The 25,413-nt window shown below is 44.3% G+C and overlaps 1 protein-coding gene across 1 annotated transcript; it reads right to left on the reverse strand.

The window, feature by feature from the left end:
- Nucleotides 1-7,668: 7,668 nt before the first annotated feature.
- On the reverse strand, nt 7,669-24,483 carry LOC114641492 (oocyte zinc finger protein XlCOF6-like). The gene is made up of 3 exons (XM_028790530.2): nt 24,331-24,483; nt 17,839-18,351; nt 7,669-12,998 (listed from the first exon to the last, which is right to left on the reverse strand). Exons 2-3 carry the CDS (start codon nt 18,239-18,241, stop codon nt 11,332-11,334), a joined length of 2,070 nt encoding a protein of 689 aa, XP_028646363.1. The 5' UTR covers nt 18,242-18,351; nt 24,331-24,483; the 3' UTR covers nt 7,669-11,331.
- Nucleotides 24,484-25,413: the final 930 nt, after the last annotated feature.

Genomic DNA, 25,413 nt, shown 5'->3' on the forward strand with positions numbered 1-25,413 from the left:
TATGATTAATCCTCTTTAATAAAAGGACAAGTGTCTGTGTGTCTGTCTGTGTATCTGTCCAGTCACTTTGTTTCTGTCTTTCCAACAGATGGCGCCTCACAAACATTAGCTCTGCTTTTATGACTCCCATGCTAATCAATATCATCCAGTAACAGAGCCGCAGCACCAGACGTCACCACTGATATCGGCCAGCAGTTTAATGACAGAATGTGTGTTAGTGTGAGTGTGATTAGTGGGCACCATACCAGCCTGTAAACCTCCCTGCTGGCACACAACTGCTGGTCCAGACCTGCGGCAGTTTGTTGTGCTTCAGCTCTGCCAATAGAATGGCATATAACAGAGACATAAGCATTGGATTTGTCATTCCAACAGATGGCACATCACAAACATTTGTATTAATGCACTGTACTACTACAGACACTTGTGATACACCATCTGTTGGAATGACAATTGCAACTCATTTTATTACTACATGCATTTCAAAATACATTCCTACAGATGGTGCACTGCAAACATTAACACTGAGATCTACGTTGATTACTTAGAATTCAAGCAATTATAGACGTGCAGCACAGCTTGTTTTTTAATAAAGAGCAATAAGTGATAAAGAAATATATATAATTTTAAAGAAAATGGAGAATGCAGCAACAAATATGATGATCCCATATGAATGTTTTATTCTTCCATTTGCAGCAATGAAGCTAATTATTGAGGTAGATGAGCGTTACTCCCCAGTCTGAGTGTTTGTGTCCTGCTGTGTGTGTTTGTCCCCGTGTGTGTCCATGTGACACATGATAGTCTGCTGTGACGAGGTGAGTGGTCCCTGTGACTACACTTTCAATATCAGCTGCTTATAAATCCTGACATTAAACTTTATTAGGTACACTTCTTAAACACTTTCAGTTTTATCCCACCCTAATACCCAAGTGATGGCTGCTTGCATTCTGTACGCACTGCTGATATTATAAGAGGAGTCAAAGCTGCTGTAGTTCTGCTCAGATGTGGATTAGCAATAAGAAGAGACGGCTACTTCAGTCACCTCTCGAAGGGCAGTAGCTGATATTCAGACTTGCTTCAATCGACACCAAGTGTGCATCTCTGCAGCCCGGAGCCTCCACCCTGGAGCTCCAAGGAGGTGTTGTTGACTCCACTGGGCACCAACTGGGAGGATCTTGGAGTTCAAAATACTAAAAGTCTGCAATTCTCCTCTATGACCACTAGAGGGGGTGTACCGTCATATTAGTCAAACTTAGTCGTAATAATGAGGTAGCAAGTCATATAATTATGAGATGAGATGAGATTCATAACCTGGTTCTGCTTCAGCCTCACTATAAACCAAAAGTTAGAGTCCTACCTGTAACCACACGATCATTCAGGAAGTGGACCCCGGAGGCTGAGAATACTCTGAGAGACTGCTTTGGAACTACAGACTGGGATATCCTGCAGGGATCTCATAGTGAGAACATTGAGGAAGTTGTTGACTGCACTACTGACTACATCAACTTCTGTATGGACATTGTAGTTCCAGTAAGAACAGTACGCTGCTATGCTAACAACAAGCCATGGATTACAAGTGACATCAAGGGCCTTTTGAACCAGAAGAAAAGGGCTTTTAAAGACGGTGATCAGCATGAGCTCAAGCGCGTGCAGAAGGAACTCCGAGTCCAGCTTAGGGCGGCGAAGGAGCAGTACAGGAGAAAGCTGGAGCAGAAGTTGCAGAATAACAGCATGAAGGAAGTGTGGGATGGGATGAAAATCATCACTGGCTGCAGCTCGAAGCGGGGTACCACCATCGAGAGAGACGTGAACAGAGAAAACCAAATGAACAACTTCTTTAACAGGTTTGACCACCCTAACCCACTCTCACACTCACCTCGGAGTACTACACCCTCCACACATCCTTCTTCTGATACCAGCATAGGAGAGACATCCCCACCCATAATTACAACAGCGCAAGTGAGCAGAGAGCTGAGGAGACTTCGTGACAGCAAAGCAGTGGGTCCAGATGGAGTATCGCCATGACTGCTGAAGGTCTGTGCATCAGAGCTGGGGGGTCCTCTACAGCGCATCTTCAACCTGAGCCTGGAACAGGCGAGAGTCCCGAGGCTTTGGAAAACATCTTGTATCACCCCAGTCCCAAAGGTATTACGTCCTAGTGAGCTGAATGACTTTCGGCCTGTTGCTCTGACATCACATGTGATGAAGACCATGGAGAGGCTGCTGCTTCACCACCTTAGGCCACAGGTTCAACACGCCCTTGACCCTCTGCAGTTTGCATATCAGGAGAAGGTGGGAGCGGAGGATGCCATCATCTAAATGCTACACCGATCCCTCTCTCACTTGGACAGAGGCAGTGGCGCTGTAAGAATTATGTTTCTAGACTTCTCTAGCGCCTTCAACACAATCCAACCTCTGCTCCTTAGGGACAAGCTGACAGAGATGGGAGTAGATTCATACCTAGTGGCATGAATCATGGACTATCTTAAAGACAGACCTCAGTATGTGCGTCTTGGGCACTGCAGGTCTGACATTGTGGTCAGCAACACAGGAGCACCACAGGGGACTGTACTTTCTCCGGTCCTGTTCAGCCTATATACATATCGGACTTCCAATACATCTCGGAGTCCTGCCATGTGCAAAGGTTCGCTGATGACACTGCTATCATGGGCTGCATCAGGAATGGGCTGGGCTGTTAAATGGTGCGACTCAAACCACCTACACCTGAACACCAGCAAAACCAAAGAGCTGGTGGTGGATTTTAGGAGGCCCAGACCCCTCATAGACCCCATGATCATCAAAGGTGACTGTGTGCAGATGGTGCAGACCTATAAATATCTGGGAGTGCAGCTGGATGATAAATTAGACTGGACTGCCAATACTGATGCGCTGTGCAAGAAAGGACAGAGCCGGTTATACTACCTTAGATGGCTGGCGTCCTTCAACATCTGCAATAAGATGCTGCAGATGTTCTATCAGACAGTTGTGGCGAGCGCCCTCTTCTACGCAGTGGTGTGCTGGGGAGACAGCATAAAGAGGAAAGACGCGTCAGGCCTGGACAAACTGGTGTGGAAGGCAAGCTCTATTGTTGGCATGGAGCTGGACAGTTTAACATCTGTGGCAGAGCGAAGGGCGCTGAGCAGGCTCCTATCAATTATTGAGAATCCACTGCATCCACTTAATAGTATCATCTCCAGACAGAAGAGCAGCTTCAGTGACAGACTGCTGTCACCGTCCTGCTCCACTGACAGACTGAGGAGATCGTTCTTCCCACAAACTATGCGACTCTTTAATTCACGTTAACATTTAACATTATACATAGTTATTGTCTGTTTTTTTCACCTGTATTATTATCATTCTTTAATTTAATATTATTTATTGTATCAGTATGCTGCTGCTGAAGAATGTGAATTTCCCATTGGGATTAATAAAGTATCTATCTATCTATCTATCTATCTATCTATCTATCTATCTATCTATCTATCTATCTATCTATGATAAGTCATAATAATATAATAATAACGATCAAGTGCCAGTGACCTGCTATTACTAATAACAGACTTGCATTTAATTTGGTTCTGCTTCTTTAGCAACGTGAGACTCGCAGTCAGATTAACTGGATTCAATTAACAAATTTTGGCGGTTGTGTTAAGTAGTGAGAAGTCAGGTAAAATGACCCCTTTATTTGCTAACTAAAAATATTACAATATGCAAGCTTTCGAGGCAACTCAGCCCCTTCTTCAGGCAAGATGTATTCAAATAAAAAATTGATCGCAGATATTTTAACGCGAAATCGCCGATTATTCGGCAGCTGAAGTTCTTACAGATTTGCGCCACTAGTCCAGCTCAAGTTCTCCTTCTTGCTCAGCCGACTTTCTCTTCCCAAGCCATCCCATAATAGTCACAGACACTCCCTCTGTAGATGTCGCTCTCTCCTCGGTGTCTCCATCACTGATGTTCTTCTTGATCGTTTCCCGGCGCTCCTTAAATCCCCCGAGTGTGCGCACATAACCGTGGACTGTCTCAGCCCGTCTTGTGTTAATGGAGGACACTTTGAGATCGCAGCACCGACTGAGCCTCGACTGTAAGCAGACGGCTATTCACGTGATGCTCACTCCGCTAAATCTCAGTGTGACACGCGCGCTTCACGGAATGCCCGACTGGTTTAGTCCGGTGCTGCGCTTTGAGATCAGCGGGAGCGCGCACTGCGGGGAGGTGGGGGGTGAAGGCGGAGCGCAGGTTTGAACGGCACCTTCAGGTTATTACAATTGACCGGGCAGGTTATGAGATCGCAGGTGACTTTGACTTCAGTTTGAAAGACACAAATACAAACACGCGTCATCAACTTCAGAGTGTGACCGCGACGACACCATTTACATGATTCCATTTGATTGTTTTATTTCTATTTTATTTATTTATTTTTGCGCACTGCACTTCTGGACAACCGTAGTTGGCTTCGGGGAGTTACGACAGCAGGTGAGGTAATGAGCCGTTCCGGCGCCTAAATTACCTGCGGATTATTTAAAAGGCTAATGCCGCAGACTGGAGCACAGTAGGCGGGCGGTGATAGCAAGAAGATGATTCGCTGACGCTGACTTTGATTGACATTTATCCCGCCCTTAGCCCTGCTCTTAACCACTCAGGTCTATCAATATCGATATGGGCTGCGAGAATCAACACTCTAGATATTCACACATATATTTATACACACGTGTTTATATCTGTCATCAACACACGTCATTTATGTGAGTGTGCGTGCAGACACGACCCCGACCGCGTCCCACACTGAGGGGTACTTGGGTATGCGACACAAGAAAATTGTCATTCATAAAATTATTAAAAGAAAGACGTTACATATCCTGCCTTGATCCCTGTGTTGGCTGGGATTGGCTCTAACAGACCCCCGCGACCCTGTGTTCGGATATAGCGGGATGGAGAATGACTGACTGACTGAAGACGCTACATAGAATAAGGATTGAGTGGTAAAGATGTAAACAGGCAAGACAGGAACAGGACAATAAATTTGCATGAGATTAAAGAAAGAAAGAAAGAAAGAAAGAAAGAAAGAAAGAAAGAAAGAAAGAAAGAAAGAAAGAAAGAAAGAATCCAATAGCGGTTCTTGAGGAGCTTCTCCTGGCAGCCCGGACATCAAGACTGGCGCTCAGTAACTCTGTAGCTCTGAGTCACATCATGAGATGTTATCGGCTTTATTCAGCTTTAAAACATCATTTTGAATTTCCCAATTTGATTGTAAACTTACTGACTTGTTAATGTCAGACGTAAAGAAATTCTTTATTCAGAGAGTGATGGGAAGTGGAATTTAAATACAAGAACAGAGTTCATGCACTTTAATAAAATGACAAGTGTCTGTCTGTGTGTCTGTCCTGCTGCTATGTCTCTGTCATTCCAACAGATGGCACAAATGGAGCATCACAAATATTTGTACAGTAGTAGTAAAATAACGCACCATCTGTTGGAATGAAAAATGCAATATATTTCATTGCTACAAATGTCTGTAGTAACAAAAGGCACTATATAATAAATAGAAAATATGAACTGAGCTAACCTGACAAACAGTGCAGAAGAACAGGAGTTTGTGGACGTAACCAGCGGCTGATTTTTAACCCACCAACGAGGAGCGATTGTCACAATGTGAAGGTCTGTAATAATCAGGGTGGAGGTGAGGACTGTTGGAATTCAGCAGCGCTGCGCTGTGCCACCATGCCACCTCTCAATTTAAGTTTCATATCTCAAAATACAGTGGATTGAGAAAGTCTTCAGACTCTTTCTACACAATTTGTTGTGGATTTAATTTTTCATGGATGAATTTCCCATTTTTGCCCATTGAATCAACATTTAATAACTCATCATGACAAAGTGAAGACGTGTTAACAGAAAGGTTAATTAATTTATTAAAAATCACAAACTAAAATCTCTCCCTCCTAGTCATATTTAGACCTTTCTTGTGTCTCTCTGATCTGCACTCTGGTCCATCCTGTCACCTTGAGACGTGTCCAGAACTTGAGTGGAGTCCACCACAGAACTGAGTGGCTGTCGTTTAGAAAGTCAGTCGTGTTTCTGTTTCTAGAAGGTCCTACAAATCACACTGCATGAGATCCAAAGAACTCTCTGTAGACCTCCACCAAGATCATTTTATGGTAAGATGGAGATCAGGGCGAGGTGATCAAACCATTTCTGACACTTATGAGTGTCCTCAGGAGCGCAGTGGCTTCAGAAATGGAGACACAGAAGTCATTTAGGGCCACCAGGACTCATCTTAGAGTTGGCTGTCCAGCCAAACTGAGTTACTGGACATGAAGAGTCTTGGGTCAGGGAGGTGACTGAGAACCCAATGGTCACTCTAAGAGAGCTTCATAAATCATCTGCTGAGATAGGAGACTCTGTCAGAAGGATGACCATCTCAGCTTAACTCCATCAGTCAGGTGTTCATGGTTGAGTGTTTAAATGGAAGGCACTCTGAGGACATGAAGAGACTCTCTGGTGTGATGAGTCTCACTGGCCAAGAGCAGGCACTGCTCATCACCTGCCTAATACGATCATTAAGAGGAAGTACGGAGTTGGCAGCATCATGCCAGGAAGACGGGACAGAATGAAGAGAAGGAGGACTGCAGCCAAACACAGAGGGTTCCTTGAAGAAGACCTGCTGCAGAGTGGGCAGACAGTTCAATGACTTGAAGCAAAGAGCCAAGACAATGATGGAGTGGCTTAAGGACAAGAGTGTCCTTGAGTGGCCCGGGCTTTAACCCTAAAGATGGAAGTTTTCAGATGCCTCCCATCCAATCTTAAGGAGTTTGAGATAAAGAACGGGTTCATCTGCTCACATCCAGATATATAATACTTGTAGAGATGTACCAGGAAGACTGTCAAAGGACTGAGTGGTGGCTCCAAACTTCTTCCATTTCACAATTTTTGAAGCCCCTGTTCTGCTGGGAACACTCCAAGCTTTACAGATGGTTTGTTCACTTCGTCCTGATCTGCGCCACTCCACCATTTCATCCTGGTGGTCTACAGAGAGTTCCTTGGACTTCACAACTATGTTTTTGTCCTGCCATGCAGTGTAAATTATGAGACTTTCTATACACAGATACCCGTGAGCCTTTCTAAATGATGTTCAGTGAATTCAGCTTTCCACAGGTGGACTTCAATCGAGTTCTGGAAACATCTCAAGGAGAATCTAAACAAACAGGAGGGACCTGAGCACCACATGAGTACCACAATAAAGGGTCCGAATAATTCTAGGAATGTGTTCGATTTTATTTAATAAATGCTCAGACCTTTCTGAGGACATGTTTCCACTTTGGCATTATGGGTTGTTGAGTGTTGATTGAAATGAAACGAATGAAATCTCCAACTCAGTAAAGGGGGTATCAATGCCTTCTAAATCCACCAGTCCTCAGTCAGGCCAGGCCAGGCCTGCACCACACCATCCAACAGCATCCATGCCGACAGACCCCTCATTAACAGACCCCCACACAAACCCTGTCCCCGAAGTTGACACCTCCACCTCCATCACCCGCTTTACCCTCCTTACAGCAGTCGGCCATTATGGCCTCCTCCCTGGTTATACACACTTCAACCTCCGCCACCAGCCAGACCAGCATTCTCTCATTCATCGACATCCACAACCTTCACCTCCATCACTAGATGGTTCTTCATCATCTCCTTCACAGATATTTGGGCCCCTTCCATCATCATCATCATCATCTGGCTCTTTTCTACTCCTGCATTCCTCACCCACATCCTTAATGCCAGTCATAGCTAAAGGATGATGTTATAAATGTAAAGTGGGTATGACATGGAGAGGAAATTAACAAATGAGTTACTAGTGAGATAAGGGAAGGATATTAAATAGTCAGGATTCAGCCTCACGTATCTTGACTTCTTGGTCTTGACCCTTCAGCTCTTCATTTCTCAGTCTTGTTTTTCTTTACCTTTTGTTATGCAAATCTGTCAAATTCACAACGCTCTCCGGTAAACCTCTTCTGACGACTCCATCAGCCTGAACACACTTCAGACTCATTTGGCGAACCCGTCGATCACTGGAACACAAAAGATCGATTAGCAAACGACGCCGAAAAAAAAAACAGACTGTAAGCCAAGGAAGTAAAACAGTAAAGGGTATTGTATTGATAAGTAAAGATAATAAACCGCTATTACGGTACACAAACAAACAAAGCACTTTAATGTATAAATCCTGCCACGATGTCACACCCGATAAACAAGAACGGCAGTAATACGACGCTATTTACAGAATCGCTCCAGTCCAATAGAAGAAAATCAATTATAAGCAAGTCTTTGTGTGGTGAGGGGCGGAAAAAAGATCCAAGGGTGGCAAACGATTCCAGAGGAGATCAAAAAAATGCATCCGTAGATTTACATAAATGAAGATTTGTCCCAAAAAAACTGCGTTGATATTAGAGATCAGACTGGCGTTGGATGTGAAGGGTGAAGAAAATCACGATGTGGGCAAAGACGGTTTGTCATTTTTCAGGTGTGATCCTTCGATGGCATCTCTAACGTCATTGGCTGGTATGTTGTTCAGATTTACCCCTCAGGTACCCCCTAGTCCTTGTGTGTTTAATTCTTACAAAAATGAAGTTTGACAAACAAGAGGAGACGCTCAGGACATCGAGATCATTCGGTTGGCTACACATCACACTACACGATTTTTCAGCCATCACCTTTATTTACAACTCGTGGAGAGGTGAGGCAAACACACCGATGACTTCCAGCCTGTGTAGTGTGACATCCCCATGGGACTCACCAGGACATAAATTCATAGGTGTGATCTTCTCTGTGAGACCTGAAATGGAACAAATTGTATCACAAATTAGGATAAAGAAATCAGCCCAAAAAAAAAATGTAAATTTAGAAATAACTCGGTGCAGAGTCGGGCAGATGTACCACCAAGATGCATACACATTAGTCAGGAAAGGCTGGCAAAACCAACAGGGTGGAGGAGTTGCCATTGATGTGAAAGAAAAGTTCAACTCTTAGGTGGAGAGCAGCGTTTCAGTGTGGATTTGACTTGACCGCGTCAGGGATTGGGGTCTTATAAGGTTAAGGGTATGGTGTTGACCTGGATTTGGGGCCAGCCAGAAAGGATCTTCTTCTACCAAGGAATGAAGAATTTAGTGGAAGTGATACAACCGACAGGAACACGACATGGAGAAGTGATAGGGCTACTCATGGGTACTGATGTTAAAGGGGAAGTTGCCTTTACTTTTTGATTCCCCTTGATACGGTACAAAAGGGAATCTGAAACTGTGCTGAGAAGTTGTGGGCGAGTTGTGTAACCCTTCACTGCCTGCAAATCCTAATTGCGTGGTGGGCAATGAGATGCAGCTACCGCAGTCATTGAGCGTCACACGCTGTCGAGCTTGGAGTCTGCATACTGTGACACCAACTCATTCCAGTATGATAACTGACTGTCAACAAGATGGAGATACTGTGGAAACTAGAAGGTGAGCAGAAGTATCACAAGGGTGTCAAGTGACTCATGATCTCCTGACATTGGTACTTCTGAGATGTGACATTCTCAAAGCAAGAAAGTCCTGCAACTAAAGTCCCGAATCGAGACAAAGTCTCATAATGTGACACCGGCTTACGGCAGCATTTGAAGTGGCTGTCAAAATGCAGAAAACTCAGAATATGTTGGAAATTAGAAGTTTGAGAAAAAGTCACAAGAGAGTCATGTCATCAGTAAGACCCTGACATTCAGAGATTTGTAATCTGAGATCTTCAAGGCAACTAGATCCACCAACTGTAGTTGTTAAGTGTGACATGCTGTCCAACTCAAAGTCATATAGTGTGATGCTGGACTAACGGTCATTTATGGTGACTCCTACTTGTAAGATCAGACGCCTTTAAGGAAATGAGACCCAGTAGGTGTAGCTGTTAAGTGTGACATGCTCTTTGACTTGACGTCGGCAGTGTAATGCCAGAATCAGACAGCATAGTAATTGGTGTCAAAATACAATGAGTTTTTGAAGCTTATAAAATTAGAAACTGGGTAGAAAAGTCACAAGGGAGTCATAGACTTCATTAGTCGTTAGACGCTCACCAGTTAAAGTCATCAAAATCAGGTAGAATGACATTTGAATTAACACAGGACATTAAGTAGCTCTCAAAATACAGTGAACTTGTGATAATTCAGAAACTTAATGCTGCTGAGAATTTGCAATGGAATCATGGAAACCGTAATCCTATGTGAATCCTAGGCATGCAATCTGACCTCTTCAGAGAGACCAAACACAGCAAGTCCAGTTTTCATCAGATATTTTCCCCAACTTGAAGTATTGTAGCGTGATGTTGGCTAAAGGCAGCACATTAATTGATCTGTCAACATGCAGTAAGCTGGCAATCCTTAGATAAATGTTGTGAAGGAGTTGTGTCATCCATTATACTGCACCAGTCCTATTCGTGTAATGTAGAAAAGAAGCTCGGCAACTAAAGGTTTTAAAATTTGAAATGCACTCCAACTTGAAGTTGTGTAGTGTGACACCAGCCTAACGGTCATTCCCTGTGATTCCAAGTCCTGTAATTCAAAGCAATGAGGTCCTGTAAATCCAGTTGTGTAGTGTGACATGTTCACCGACTCAGACGTGTGTAGTGTGACGCCGGTCGTGTATAATTTAAAGTCATAAAACTCAACATCATCAGATCCAGTAAGTCCAGTTGTTAAGTGTGACATTCTCTCCGACTTGAAGTTGTATAGTGTGACGCTTTCTAATATCTTCTACAGACGCCATTTTAAAAGTTCTCAAGGTTTCTGCTTGAACTCCATGACTCTTTATTTTGTTCTGCGGTTGTTTGTCGTGAGCCGGTTTGTCTCCGCCTTTACAAAAACAATCCCGGACGCCACCACCATTGTTTAGCGTCTTCACATTTCTGAAACAGCACACTTGCGATGACTCGGAAAGCTCACGTTAAGTCTTCAAAACCTCCATCCCCATACCCTCCTTGAAGCCACAGTCTTGATTTTCCATGCACAGGAAATGGCGAAGCACAGAATTAACACAAGCTGGACGGTTAAAGCAGGAAGTTAGCTCCAAATATATTACAAAACTTCCTCTTCATTTTTGTAGTCCGAGTGTCCACAGGGCTCACCCATGAACTTGAAGTGATCTGTGACAGCTCTGTAGTCACAAATGTCCTGGTCTTCAGGGATTACTGAGGGAGGATTCCACCCAAGAAATCCCTTTAAACGAGAACAGACAAGATGCCTCGGATCATGCGGGTGGGCACTTGTACAGCTTGTAGATTTGTCTGTTTAACCCCCAAAGAGTCACATCTTTAACACAGACCGAGCGGTCACTCTCCTGCAAGCTGTTCAAGCTTCTCTGCCTCTTTAGAGGCCAGGTTCTTGGCATGGATTCTCCTGTGCTTCAGCAGAGTGTTTGATACTCGGAATCTCTTCCCACATTCGGGACAAGAGTAGGGCTTCTCGCCGGTGTGGATCCTCTGGTGGACTTGCAGGGTACTTTTATAGGTGAATCCTTGCCCACAGTCCATGCAGAAGAACCGCTTCTCTCCCGTGTGGATGACCTGATGTCGTCGAAGATTACACTTGTGTGTAAATTTCTTCCCGCAGTGAACGCAGGAGTACGGCTTCTCCCCGGTGTGAATTTTCATGTGGTGTTGAAGGTACCGGCTGTAGATGAAGGTCTTCCCGCAATCTTGGCAACAAAATGGCCGCTCCCCACTGTGAATCCTCTGATGCTGCTGAAGTTTCCCCTTCAGTCTGAACCTTTTCCCACACTGGTTACAGAAATACGGATACTCCCCGGTGTGAATCACCAAATGCTCTTGCAGTCCGCCGACCACTCGGAAGCATTTCCCACACACTGGGCAACTGTGTGGCTTCTCTCCAGTGTGGATTCTCTGATGCTGCAAGAGGTCGTTTTTACGTATGAACCTCTTTCCACAATCGCTACAAGAATGGGGTTTGTCGCCGTTGTGAATCTGCTGGTGGCCCTTCAGGCTGTACTTGTAGGCAAACGTCTTCCCGCACTCCTTGCAGCTGAATATCTTGTCTCCGCTGTGAAGCCGCTGATGGTGCTGAAGGGTTCTTTTCTTTGTGAACCTCTTTCCGCATTCGACGCAGCCATAGGGTCTCTCGCCGGTGTGCGACAGATGATGTCGCTGAAGGTCAATTTTACGAATGAAGCTCTTCCCACACTCCGTACAGCAGTGTGGCCGCTCCCCAGTGTGAATTCGCTCGTGGAATTTGAGGCTGTTCTTGTAGGCAAATGTCTTTCCACACTCCTTGCAGAAGAAGGCCTTTTCGCCGGTGTGACACCTCTGGTGGTGCTGAAGGGCTCTTTTGTCTGTGAAACTCTTCCCGCACTCACTGCAGCTAAATGGCTTGTCTTCGCTGTGTGTCTTCAGGTGCTCCAGGAAGTGGCGCTTGTGAATAAAACGCTTCCCGCATTCCGTGCAGCAGTGCGGCTTCTCTCCAGAATGAGTCTTCTGGTGAGTCTGGAGGTACGCCTTACACACAAACGCTTTTCCACAATCAGTGCAGCAGTATGGCTTCTCGCCGGTGTGAATGCGCTGATGCTGCCGAAGGTAACTCTTGTGTGTGAATGTTTTGCCGCACTCACTGCAGCAGTACGGTTTCACTCCAGCATGAATCTTCTGGTGCGTCTGGAGATACGCTTTACACGCAAATGACTTCCCACAATCATTGCAGTGGTACGGCTTCTCCCCGGTGTGACTTCTCTCGTGAATACTGAGGTAACGTTTTTGCAAGAACTTCTTTCCGCAGTCTGCACACTCATAAAAATTCTTGGTGTTATCGTTAAACTCGTTATCGGCTGTGGTGTCCCGATCCCTGCCATTTTGGAGATTGTCGTGCTGGTAGGGAGTCCCTGATCCGGAATCGAAATAGGAGTCCTCACTTTCTGGAAAGTCAGTGGGAATCACCATGACGTTGAGGTCATCCAGACTTTCGGCAACTTCTCCTCTCTTTCGCCTCACTATAAAAAAAAAAAAAAAAAAAATCAGCACATAGAAAACTCTGGAATATGACCCTCCACAACCACAGCCCCCCGGCATTAAACAAATTTCAAAAAACAAAAGTTGAAACTCTAACCATGCCAAAATACAGCTAAACTAATGGGGGTCTGGCATTGGGGAGAACGCAGAAGTCCTGATTAGTCCGACATTCTTAACAAATGCACCTAGCCTTTTAAACTCATCTTAAGGATTTTTTTCTTCTTTTCCACTTTTCCCCAAACCCCGAAAAGGAGATGGAGAGTTAATGTAACTTCGAGTTGAGGAGCTCGGTTTCAAATTCCAGCCAATTAGCAAGCAATATGAAGAGATCTGCACAATTCATGAAAGAGATTCATAAATCGAAAAAAGTCTACATTAATACATTCACTTTCTCTGTTGTGATCAGAATATGGAGATGGACTTACTGTCACAAAAAACTTGCTACAAAAAACATTAAATAATAAGTAATACAATTTATTAGTAACGTAACAATAATAGAAGATAGATAGACAGACAGAAAGATAGATAGATAAACAAAACAAAATGATGATAACTTAGATGAACTTTTTCTCTAATATATAAAAAGGCACACTGCTTATGAATTCTGATCTTTCAATTCATGTGGTTAAATGGAGAAGTTCTTTAGCTAGTTATTAAGATTCTACTGCCTGATTGATGGGACAAGGTCCGAGTTGTCCCGAGAATTTATACAGCTTTAAAATTGGCATCACCTGGTCTTTCCTGGACCTAATGTATAAACTAGGCGTACACACAAGAATGTTGCGTATGCCGGTCTGTTTCCACAATCACTTTGAGATGTATTCAAATTTAAACATTTTCACAGCAGCCTCACACCATGCGCACACACGTTTCTGCTCGGTTTTCCAAATGGGCTGTACCCAGTGTCAAAGAGGTGCTACTGTTTCTGTGTCTTTTACCTTTCTTTTTCATATGTGCATCTCTGATGCTGGCTTTTATCAAATACACCAAAATTAATTTCACATCGTTTACAAACTTAATTCACTTGTTTGTAATCATTCTGTAACAATACAATGGTGCACGGAATGGCCAAACTATTCCAACTATCACTGCTGTTTTAGCATTGTTAGAAGACATTGCAAATAGAAGAGTTAGAAGAGAGTGAGTATTTATACATGATGATGATGACTGGCTTCTAAGTTGATTTCGATTTCCTAGAGATTTCCTCTTGGCGCTGTGCGCTGAACTGGTGCCAGCTTTACAAAGGCAGACTTTGAGGACATGCGCTTTGCCTGCTCCTTTGCAAGTTCTGTCCATTCTCAGGTTTTTAGTCACAGGAGCTTTTCAACATGAACCTGCTGACTGATCGGGTATTTCACAAACATCACTGAGTCATGCCATGCCAGCTGTATCAGGTGGTATTATCTGCTTGTCTTCCACATAGGTTAAATTTCTTTACACTGTGGTTGAACTGGTAAACATCAAAGCGCAATTCGCAGAAACGTCTGCTTTTCCAAATATAATTGGAGAAGTCGCCAGACAAGTTACATCAACCAGTGATGAATCACCAAACGAATGAGCTGACATTATATCATCTATAGCTGGAGAGCCTATAAAAAGAGTAACTCCACACAGTCGCAGGTGCTTTATATAACTAGTGTGGTAAAAGGTAAGCAGTCCCTTTAAAGGATAGTGAGTCACCTCAAAGGGCCATGTAAAGAGCAAAGAATCGATCTATTGTGGCACTAGGCATTAATGCTACAATATAAAGGCACCTACAGAGAATGAATTTACTTACAGTCATATGAAACACTCCGGGAACCCCTCTCAGCCTGCATAATAATTTACTTTCAACCAAAAAGATAACAGTGGTATGTCTTTCATTTCCTAGGAACATCTGAGTACTGGGGTGTTTTCCGAACAAAGATTTTTAGTGAAGCAGTATTTAGATGTATGAAATTAAATAAAATATGAAAAACTGTCTGTGCACAAATGTGGGTCCCCTTGTCATGTTGCTGATTTTAATGCCTGTCACTGCTCAATGCTGATTACTTACAACACCAAATTGTTTGGATTAGCTTGTGAAGCCTTGAACTTCACAGACAGGTGTGTCCAATCATGAGATATAAAGGTATTTATGGTGGTCAATTACAAGTTGTGCTTCCTTCCCTTTGACTCTCCTCTGAAGAGTGACAGCATAGGATCCTCAAAGCAACTCTCCAAAGATCTGAAAACAAAGATTATTCAGTCTCCTGGTTTAGGGGAAGGCTACAAACAGCTATCTCAGAGGTTTAAACTGTCAGTTTCAACTGTAAGGAATGGAATCAGGAAATGGAAGGCCACAGGCACAGTTGTTGTTAAACCCTGCAGGTCTGGCAGGCCAAGACAAATAAAGGAGTGGCATATACGCAGGATTGTGAGAATGGTTACAGACAACCCACAGATCACCTCCAAAGACCTGCAAGAACATCTTGCTGCAGATGGTGTATCTGTACATCGTTCTACAATTCAGCACAATTTGCACAAAGAACATCTGTATGGCAGGGTGATGAGAAAGAAGCCCTTTCTGCACTCACGCCACAAATAGAGTCGCTTGTTGTATGCCAATGCTCATTTAGACAAGCCAGATTCATTTTGGAACAAAGTGCTTTGGACTGATGAGACAAACATTGAGTTATTTGGGCAGAACAAAAAGCACTCTGCATGGCAGAAGAAGAACACCGCATTCCAAGAAAAATACCTGCTACCTACTGTCAAATTTGGTGGAGGTTCCATCATGCTGTGGGGCTGTGTGGCTAGTTCAGGGACTGGGGCCCTTGTTAAAGTCCAGGGTCAGATGAATTCAACCCAATATCAACAAATTCTTCAGGATAATGTTCAAGCATCAGTCACAAAGTTGAAGTTACGCAGGGGTTGGATATTCCAACAAGACAATGAATGACCCAAAACACAGTTGGAAATTCACAAAGGCATTCATGCAGAGGGAGAAGTACAATGTTCTGGAATGGCCATCACAGTCCTGACTTGAATAGCATCGAAAATCTAGGGGATGATTTGAAGCAGATTGTCCATGCTCGGCAGCCATCAAATTGAACTGAACTGGAGAGATTTTGTATGAAGAATGGTCAACAGTACCTCCATCCAGAATCCAGACACTCATCAAAGGCTATAGGAGGGCAGTGTCTAGAGGCTGTTAGATTTACAAAAAAAAGGCTCAACTAAGTACTGATGTCATATCTCTGTTGGGGTGCCCACATTTATGCACCTGTCTAATTTTGTTATGATGCATGTTGCATATTTTCTGTTACCCAAATTAACTTTTTGTCACTGCTGAAATACTACTGTTTCCATAAGGCATGTCAGATATTAAAAGGAAGTTGCTACTTTGAAAGCTTAGCCAATGAAAAACAAAAATCCAAAGATTTAAGAGGGGTTCCCAAACTTTTTCATATGACTGTATGTAAATAGAAAGCATTTCCACTCTATGCTGAAAGTGTGTTGCATTGTTCAAGCATGTAGCGTACTGCATAACGTGGCACAATTGTGGCTTGACTGTACCTGAAGAGATACGGTATGATGACTCTGACCCACCTAATAATCAGTCAATTCAGACAACGTTACAACTTTATTTGAATGTAATTAGCAGAATGTAAAAACAGGTAATCAGATCCATTTTTTATCTAATTAATTTAATTTGTGGTCAATATCACACAGTACAGCCCTTAGTTCATTGGCCAAACTGCGACTGTCAGCACACAGCCAGATGGTCGCCCAGCGGTGTCTGAGGTGGCGATGTGTGCATAGCCAGCATCTGAAGATATCCTGGGCACAGCAGCACCATCACCACCTGGGGTCGTGTCCTTGGCACGGGGGTCACCCTTAGTAATATTGTCTGAAACAGAATAAACAGATGGTGGACTCTGACTCGCCTTTTCACAGCGAATTTGCTGTTTGACCATCTCGTTTTTATTTACAGGCACGGTGTGGTGACTTTCTGAACTTGAACTTTCAAGTGTCTCCACCACACTGTATCACTCCAGAACTTCCTTTTGTTGCTTGTACCACTACTTAAGCCAACACATATTATATTTTTTCCTTGCCTCCACTTCGCATTCGCTGAAATTCTTTTTTCCACGGGCTTTTACCATTGTCTTTTAACAAAGCACTGAATGGAAGGGGGCTATTTGAATTGATTTGCATATTCAAAACCATTACGGACACTAAGGAGGGAGCTAAAGATCTGTACTGATTGGCTAGACAGAGGGACCGAGCTGGGAAAGATGTGCAGCACGTTAGGCTGAAAAAGATGGAAACAAGCCAGGAGAGTGTGGTGAGAAGATGGAAAGAGGACTTTGAGAGGCCGATGAATGAAGAGAACGAGAGAAAGAAGAGGTTGGATGATGTGGAGATTGTGAATCAGGAAGTGCAACGGATTAGCAAGGAGGAAGTAAGGACAGCGGCTTCACAGCAGAAACAAGATATTCTTCTACTTTGAACAATGTTATTATTATTACAGCTTAAGTATCAGAAAACTATACAATGTCTTAATGAGTGGCAATTTATGGCAGAGGGTGGCCTAAAATCGTGACATTGCTCATTGTCGGACGTGGCCCTCTACACCTCGTGGGGACTGGCTGTTTGTAAATACTTCTCTGTGGTAAGACCAGTTGGTATCCTGGTCAGACTTTCAGCATGATTCCTACCTTGATGAGCCCTGACCCTTGAACTCCCTAACACACCCCAAAATGCTACCGCTATTATGATTGGAGGCCATAAAAAAATAAAGTTGTTGAAATACAAAATGCAAAGTGCAGACCAGGATAACAACATCTCCCCACTTACATGCAGAAGATGAAGGTTGCTCCTCCTGTCTCCTCAGAGGGTCATTTGAGCCACCTGTCCCTACCGCACCAGGAAAAGCGTTTTCACGGAGAGACTCGGACTTGAAATCCTCTTCCTTCACCATCAGTGGACCGCCCTCTTCCGCGACAGGCCTCTCGCACTCTTCTTCTTTGACGTGGACCGCCCACACGTTACAGGCCTCCTCTTTCATTTGCTCAGGCTCTTCCCCCAGCTCATCGTCGTCATCCTCCTCTTCCTCGTCGTCATCGAGGTACGGTGACATCTTGTCAATGGGCTCCTCTTTCACTTTGACGATCACCTGTTCATACTCCTCTTCTTCTTCCTCTTCTTCTTCTTCCTCTTCAAGCTCCTCTTCTTTCACGATTACTGAAATCTGATCCATGGTCTTTGATTCTTTTATGGTGGCACTTCTGATGATCCTTTTGAGGACCGTATGTGTAGCGTTGGGCCTTTGATCATCAACTTTGGTGTCCAAGGCAGGAAATGCGGATGCTGAAAGAAAAGAAGAATTCAGTAAGGACCATGGCACGGAAAACGACAAAAAAAAACGATAAAAAGTGGAAATAAACGAGGTCTGCAACATCCAGAGAGAGAAACCACCGGAGCACTTAGAGGTGCTTGGTGGGCTGATGTGTGGTTTCTTTTTCATGTTTTTTAACTCTCTGTGATTTTATTTTATTTCAATCTTCACTTAAACAGCATCTGTAGATAAAGATGAACGAATATAACAAACATCAGGCCACATTTACACGTTCAGTCCGTTGTATCATTAAAATAAAACAGAAAAGCAAGATTCATGTGTGGGTCAGGTGAACAGCAAGACCTCAAATCTGAATCAGTTGCAGAACATCACTAGAGGGGCTCTCGTCTGACCCTGTCCTGATATTTAAACTAACACAGGCCTTAAGTTTGGACTGAAGTGTGTGTGTGTGTGTGTTATCACCACGTCAAAATCCAAAAGAGCTCTCTGAGGCCTTCACAAAGAAAGTTCTAGAGGCCGAGGAGTCTGAGAGAAGGAACTAACTGCAAATCAACCATCCCACCGTCGAGAGATCAAAGTGCCAGTAGGAAGTTTCATCACAGGTGAAGAATCACACAGCAGAAACCACTCAGAGTTCAATAAGTAACTCCAAACGGCAATATATAAAGTCATGAGGTGGCTCAATCCCACCACCCTATCTCTGAAAGACGTCTCCCCACCTGGGAGTGTTCACATTATTTAAAAAAAAATTAAAAATAAAATCACCAAATGTCCCTATTGTAAGTATAACTAGCCTATAATAGTGTTAACAATAAAAAGGCACTATATAAAGTCACAGGCCTATAGGCTCAGTCCCACTACCTGCCCCCTAAATGAATCCTCATCACCTGTGAGCGCTCACTTTATAGAAAACGGGAAATATCTGTATTGCAAGAATTAATGAGCCCTGCATTATGTTGCTGATGAAAGGCACTATATATAAAGTCACAAAGTGACAAGCTCAATCCCACCACTGCCTGTTTCTATGAAGTCTCATCATCTGTGAATGCTCACAATCTGGAAACGTCCTTATTGTAAATCTAACACACCCTGAATTGTGTGCTTGATGAAAGGCGCTATATGAAAAGTCACCAGGTGACAGGCTCAATTCTCCAACTGTCTGCTTCTCTGAACTCTCATCGAACGCTCACAATCTGGAAACAGACTGTAGCTATAACACGCCCTGAAATGTCCGCAAGGCTCTTTGGCTGAAACTGGAGTGAAGGTGTAGGGGGGTCCACGATTTCAAGAGCACTCCATAAAACAGGCTTCTTTGGGAGGGGGGTAAGAAGGTCCAAATAAAAGCACATATAGGGTGTTTTGCTACCACCTAAGATGTGGGAGAAAATCTGATGGTCAGATGAGACCAAAGTAGAACTTTCTGGCCAGACTTTAAAGAGGAGTGAATGTGTGGCACAACCAACTACACACTCATTCTGGCCGGGCCTCAAGAAACACCAGAGCTACAGATAAATACGTGGAGAGAGAGAGAGAGAGAGATATGTGAAAGGGACTATATGACAGACAGACAGATAGCCTGGCTGAGAGGCCCAGGTGGCAAATAAGCATAAAGTGAGGCAGGAGGTTCTCTACCTACATGAGGATCTAAGCATAGGAAGCCATCTGAGGAGTGGGTATGCTGGCATCCCGGCAGGATTACATGAAGGAAAAATACCCATCAAAAGGGCCAGCTTGAAGGAAGGGCAGGGGGAACTAAATTGTTCAAACTTCATGCTCCCCTGAACTGATAGGTGTCAGGTACACCAGTGGAGTCCCATAAGGCATGCTGGGAGTTGTAATGCCCATAGAACAGCCCTGTTGGAGTCCCTGGGTGCTCCGTGGTTTTAGGGACTTCTGATTGACCTGGAAGAATTTCCATCGGGCTGAGCCCTGACACAAGAAGTACTCCCGGGTCTGAGATAAAAGGAGCAGTTAAACTTCATCCAGGCGAGTTGGAGTCGGGTGGAAGGAGGACAAAGTTTGCCTTGGAGGAGGAGAAGCAGGAGAGGAAGAAAGAGAAAGCCTGTTGGTTTGTGTTGATGTGCATTAAAGAAGCCTTATGTCAGGTAATTGAGGATAATAAACCTTACATTTGAACCCGGAACCTGTATTTGTGTGGTGAGGTCTGAGGTTTGGGGTACTTTAACATACCCCCTAAAAGTTACAAGAAATACATAGATAGAGTAGAAGTGAAAGGCATTACATAATTAATAGATAGCTATGTGAAAGGTACTATATGAGACAGGTAGGTAGAGATAGAAAATAATTCTTTACATTCATATAGTGCTTCGCTCACTACTTAAAGCACTTTTCATAGATATGTGAAAGGCACTATATAAGATATAGATAGAAATAAAAGGCACTATAAGATAGATAGATAGATAGATAGATAGATAGATAGATAGATAGATAGATAGATAGATAGATAGATAGATAGATAGATAGATAGATAGATAGATATGAAAGGCACTATATAATAGATAGATAGACAGAAAGGCACAGTCACAGCCTGACAGGTCTAAGCCCACCGACTTCCTGGAGGAGTCTATTCAGGTCTCACCATCTGCATGTACTGACATAATGGATATCTGGAATCATCCGTGTGGCGTGTGGGATGTGGAATGCTTCAATACCCAACCCCCACCCCCGTCTGGTGTTCATGACAAAAGGCACTACAGTGCATCCGGAAAGTATTCACAGCACATCACTTTTTTCTCATTTTCTTATGTTACAGCCTTATTCCAAAATGGATTAAATTCATTTTTTTCCCTCAGAATTCTGCACACAAACACCCCATAATGACAACGTGAAAAAAAGTGTACTTGAGGTTTTTGCAAATTTATTAAAAATAAAAAAACTGAGAAATCCCATGTCCATAAGTATTCACAGCCTTTGCTCAATACTTTGTCGATGCACCTTTGGCAGCAATTCCAGCCTCAAGTCTTTTTGAATATGATGCCACAAGCTTGGCACACCTATCCTTGGCCAGTTTCGCCCATTCCTCTTTGCAGCACCTCTCACGCTCCATCAGGTTGGATGGGAAGCGTCTGTGCACAGCCATTTTAAGATCTCTCCAGAGATGTTCAATCAGACTCAAGTCTGGGCTCTGGCTGGGCCACTCAAGGACATTCACAGAGTTGTCCTGAAGCCACTCCTTTGATATCTTGGCTGTGTGCTTAGGGTCGTTGTCCTGCTGGAAGATGAACCGTCGCCCCAGTCTGAGGTCAAGAGCGCTCTGGAGCAGGTTTTCATCCAGGATGTCTCTGTACATTGCTGCAGTCATCTTTCCCTTTATCCTGACTAGTCTCCCAGTTCTTGTCACTGAAAAACATCCCTACAGCATGATGCTACCACCACCATGCTTCACTGTAGGGATGGTATTGGCCTGGTGATGAGCGGTGCCTGGTTTCCTCCAAATGTGACACCTGGCATTCACACCAAAGAGTTCAATCTTTGTCTCATCAGACCAGAGAATTGTCTGTCTCATGGTCTGAGAGTCCTTCAGGTGCCTTTTGGCAAACTCCAGGCGTGCTGCCATGTGCCTTTTACTAAGGAGTGGCTTCCGTCTGGCCACTCTACCATACAGGGGTGATTGGTGGATTGCTGCAGAGATGGTTGTCCGTCTGGAAGGTTCTCCTCTCTCCACAGAGGACCTCTGGAGCTCTGACAGAGTGACCATCGGGTTCTTGGTTACCTCCCTGACTAAGGCCCTTCTCCCCCGATCGCTCAGTTTAGATGGCCGGCCAGCTCTAGGAAGAGTCCTGGTGGTTTCGAACTTCTTCCAGTTACGGATGATGGAGGCCACTGTGCTCATTGGGACCTTCAAAGCAGCAGAAATTTTTCTTTAACCTTCCCCAGATTTGTGCCTCGAGACAATCCTGTCTCGGAGGTCTATAGACAATTCCTTTGACTTCATGCTTGGTTTGTGCTCTGACATGAACTGTCAACTGTGGGACCTTCTATAGACAGGTGTGTGCCTTTCCAAATCATGTCCAGTCAACTGAATTTACCACAGGTGGACTCCAATGAAGCTGCAGAAACATCTCAAGGATGATCAGGGGAAACAGGATGGACCTGAGCTCAATTTGGAGCTTCACGGCAAAGGCTGTGAATACTTACGTACATGTGCTTTCTCAATTTTTTTATTTTTAATAAATTTGCAAAAATCTCAAGTAAACTTTATTCACGTTGTCATTATGGGGTGTTGTGTGTAGAATTCGGAGGAAAAAAATGAATTTAATCCATTTTGGAAAAAGGCTGTAACATAACAAAATGTGGAAAAAGTGATGCGCTGTGAATACTTTCTGGATGCACTGTATACAGAGTCACAGGCTGACAGGCTCAATCCCATCAGTTACGCCCTGAAACAAGTCTCTTCACAAGTGACCACTCACTTTATATCTAATTGTAAGTATAACTAGCCCTAAACCGTGTTCACAATGAAAGGCACTATATAGAGTTCCAGGCTTACATGCTCAGTCCCACCACCTACCCCCTGAATGAAGTCTCATCACCTGTGAGCACCCACATTGTCAAAATCAGGAAATATCCATACTGTAAGTAAAACTAGCTCTCAGCCATGTTCATGATGAAAGGCACTATACAAAGTTACAAGGCACCAGGTCCAATCCCACCACCGACTTGCTTTGATGAAGTCTTATCAGCTACAGAGATTCTTGCAGGGAACTCCTGCAGTTGTATATGGAAACGGAGTTGATGGTGTTCATGACAAAAGGCACTATATAAAGTCACAAGGCAACAAATTCAATCCCACCGTTGACTGCCTTTATGAAGTCTCATCACCTGTAAGCGCTCACACTCTAGAAACATCTGTACTGGAAGTATAACACGCCATGAACTGTGTTTATGATGAAAGGCGCTATACGAAATCACCAGGTGGCAGGTTCAATCCCAACTCCTTCTCCCTGAATCAAGTCATCACTTTGTCAAAATCAGGAAATATCTGTATTGTTAGCATAACTAGCCCTAAATCATGTTCACAATGAAAGGCACTATATAAAGTCACAGGCTGAAAGGCTCAGTCCCCCAAGTCTCATCACGTGTTAATGCTCACAATCCGCAAACATCCGTACTGTAAGTATAACACGCCAAGAATTGTGTTCATGATGAAAGGCCCCATATAGTGACAAGGTGACAGACTTTTATTGTCTTTTCGGGTCTGTACCTACGGTCTGAACTATACCCAGTATGGCATACACAAAGGGCCATATAAGCGCCACTATACGAGGTGACAGGTTCATTCCCACCACCCCACATCCCTGTGGAAACCTGGGAAGATGTCTTCATTTTGACAACTATAACAACAAAAGAAGTGCTCCCGGTGCAGCGAGGATTGGCTCCCCACTCCCTCCTGACACGAAAAACTAGGCTCGTGTACGTTAACATTACATGAATGAGGGTGTAAGGTGCTATATAAACATTCTCTGTGACTGGTACAAGCCCCATTACTCACTCCTGACTCTCGTGTTCCATCCGACCCGGCAGTGTAAAGCACCTCGGGGATGGAGCTCGACTAACAAAGGCGCTATATGACTACTTATCGTCACGTGAGACCATTTCTTTCTACCGTTTATGGCCGATTCAAAAAGCACTTGGGCCAAATAAGAACATTTCCGTGAGCACAGACGCGTGAAGCCAACGAGCATCCGTCGCCGTTTTAAACGCAGCTCTCCGCCCGACCCACTGCGCTTTCTTGCTCGTCGCTCTTGCCCGCCTCACGTTCGCTCCGTGGTACTCGCCGCGTACACTGGAGGCCATGTTGCTTGGGTACTAAATCGAGGGGCGACTTGCGCCCGCTGCACGGCGCAGGAGGAAAGAAAGCAGCGGAGGCGACGCGAGCGCACCCAACCACCTCCCGCACGCTCCCTCAGCGCCTCGAAGCTGCGATGCACACTTCTCTCCCGTTCGTAACGATCTCGCGTGGCACCTACTTGCTGCACACGTCCAGGAGCGAGCCGAGCACAGGCCGACCGACGACCGACCAGACAGCTTCTCAACTCATCTGAAGAGCAACGTCATCGATGGCCGCAGCGATTCCGTACGGCAATGAGACAGCCGCAGACTTCACACTGCCATCTACCGGACGGAGGGAGAATTGTCTCTCCGAGGAGCTGAGCTGGGCTCGCGTCTCTCATTGTGGTGAAGGAAGGGCCGCAGGGTGCTTGAAACAGGGGCAGGGAATTCGGAGGAGCTCCGTAGGAATTGAACGATGATTTAGTGGATGGTAGACCGGAATGGAAGCAAGCAGAAAAGATCCACAGAGGTGCTTCACCATGGAGGAATGAGCCTAAAGTGGTACAACAGATAGAAAGATTGAAGAATCGCCAGATCTGTTCTTCTAGTTTTGCTGCCACTTTCTTTTCCACAAACAAGCGTCCAGAGTGCCTACAGTCAGCCCTGTGGTGGAGTTGGCCTTACTGGTAACTCAAGGTGCCCACCCAGGAGACCCCCTACATAAAACATCCCACTGGCTACTGTGGACTGGTGGACATCTCCAGCAGTTTGCTTCAAACATCAAACGACCAAAGTCTCCTTAGTAAGTACAGTCATGCCCTTCTAACACTGTTGTGAAAAAGTTTTTGCCCCCCTTCCTGGTTTCCTCTGTCTTTTCTTATTCTTTCTGATCTCCAAACAAATTCAACGCAATATGAAGGTAAACCTGAACCTGAGGAAACACAATACACAGTTTTTAAATGATCATGTAATTTATTAAAGGGAAAATAAAAATCACCAACACTGAAAAAGTATGTGAAAAAGTAATTGCCCCCTAAACCTAATGCTTGATTGTGCCACCTTCAGCAGCAGCAACTGCAATCAAACACCTTCAGTAACTGGAGAGCAGACTTTGGCATCCCTATGGGGAACTTTTGGCCTCCTCTTTGCCACAGAATTGTTTTCATTCAGCCACTTTGGAAGATGTTAAACTGCCCATGTAAGTTCCCACCACAACATCTCAATGGGGTTCAAGTCAGGACTTTGAACTTTCATTTTGAGGTGGACTTGTTCTTGTGCTT

Source organism: Erpetoichthys calabaricus, chromosome 5, assembly GCF_900747795.2.
Source record: "Erpetoichthys calabaricus chromosome 5, fErpCal1.3, whole genome shotgun sequence".
Taxonomy (NCBI): Eukaryota; Metazoa; Chordata; class Cladistia; order Polypteriformes; family Polypteridae; genus Erpetoichthys; species Erpetoichthys calabaricus.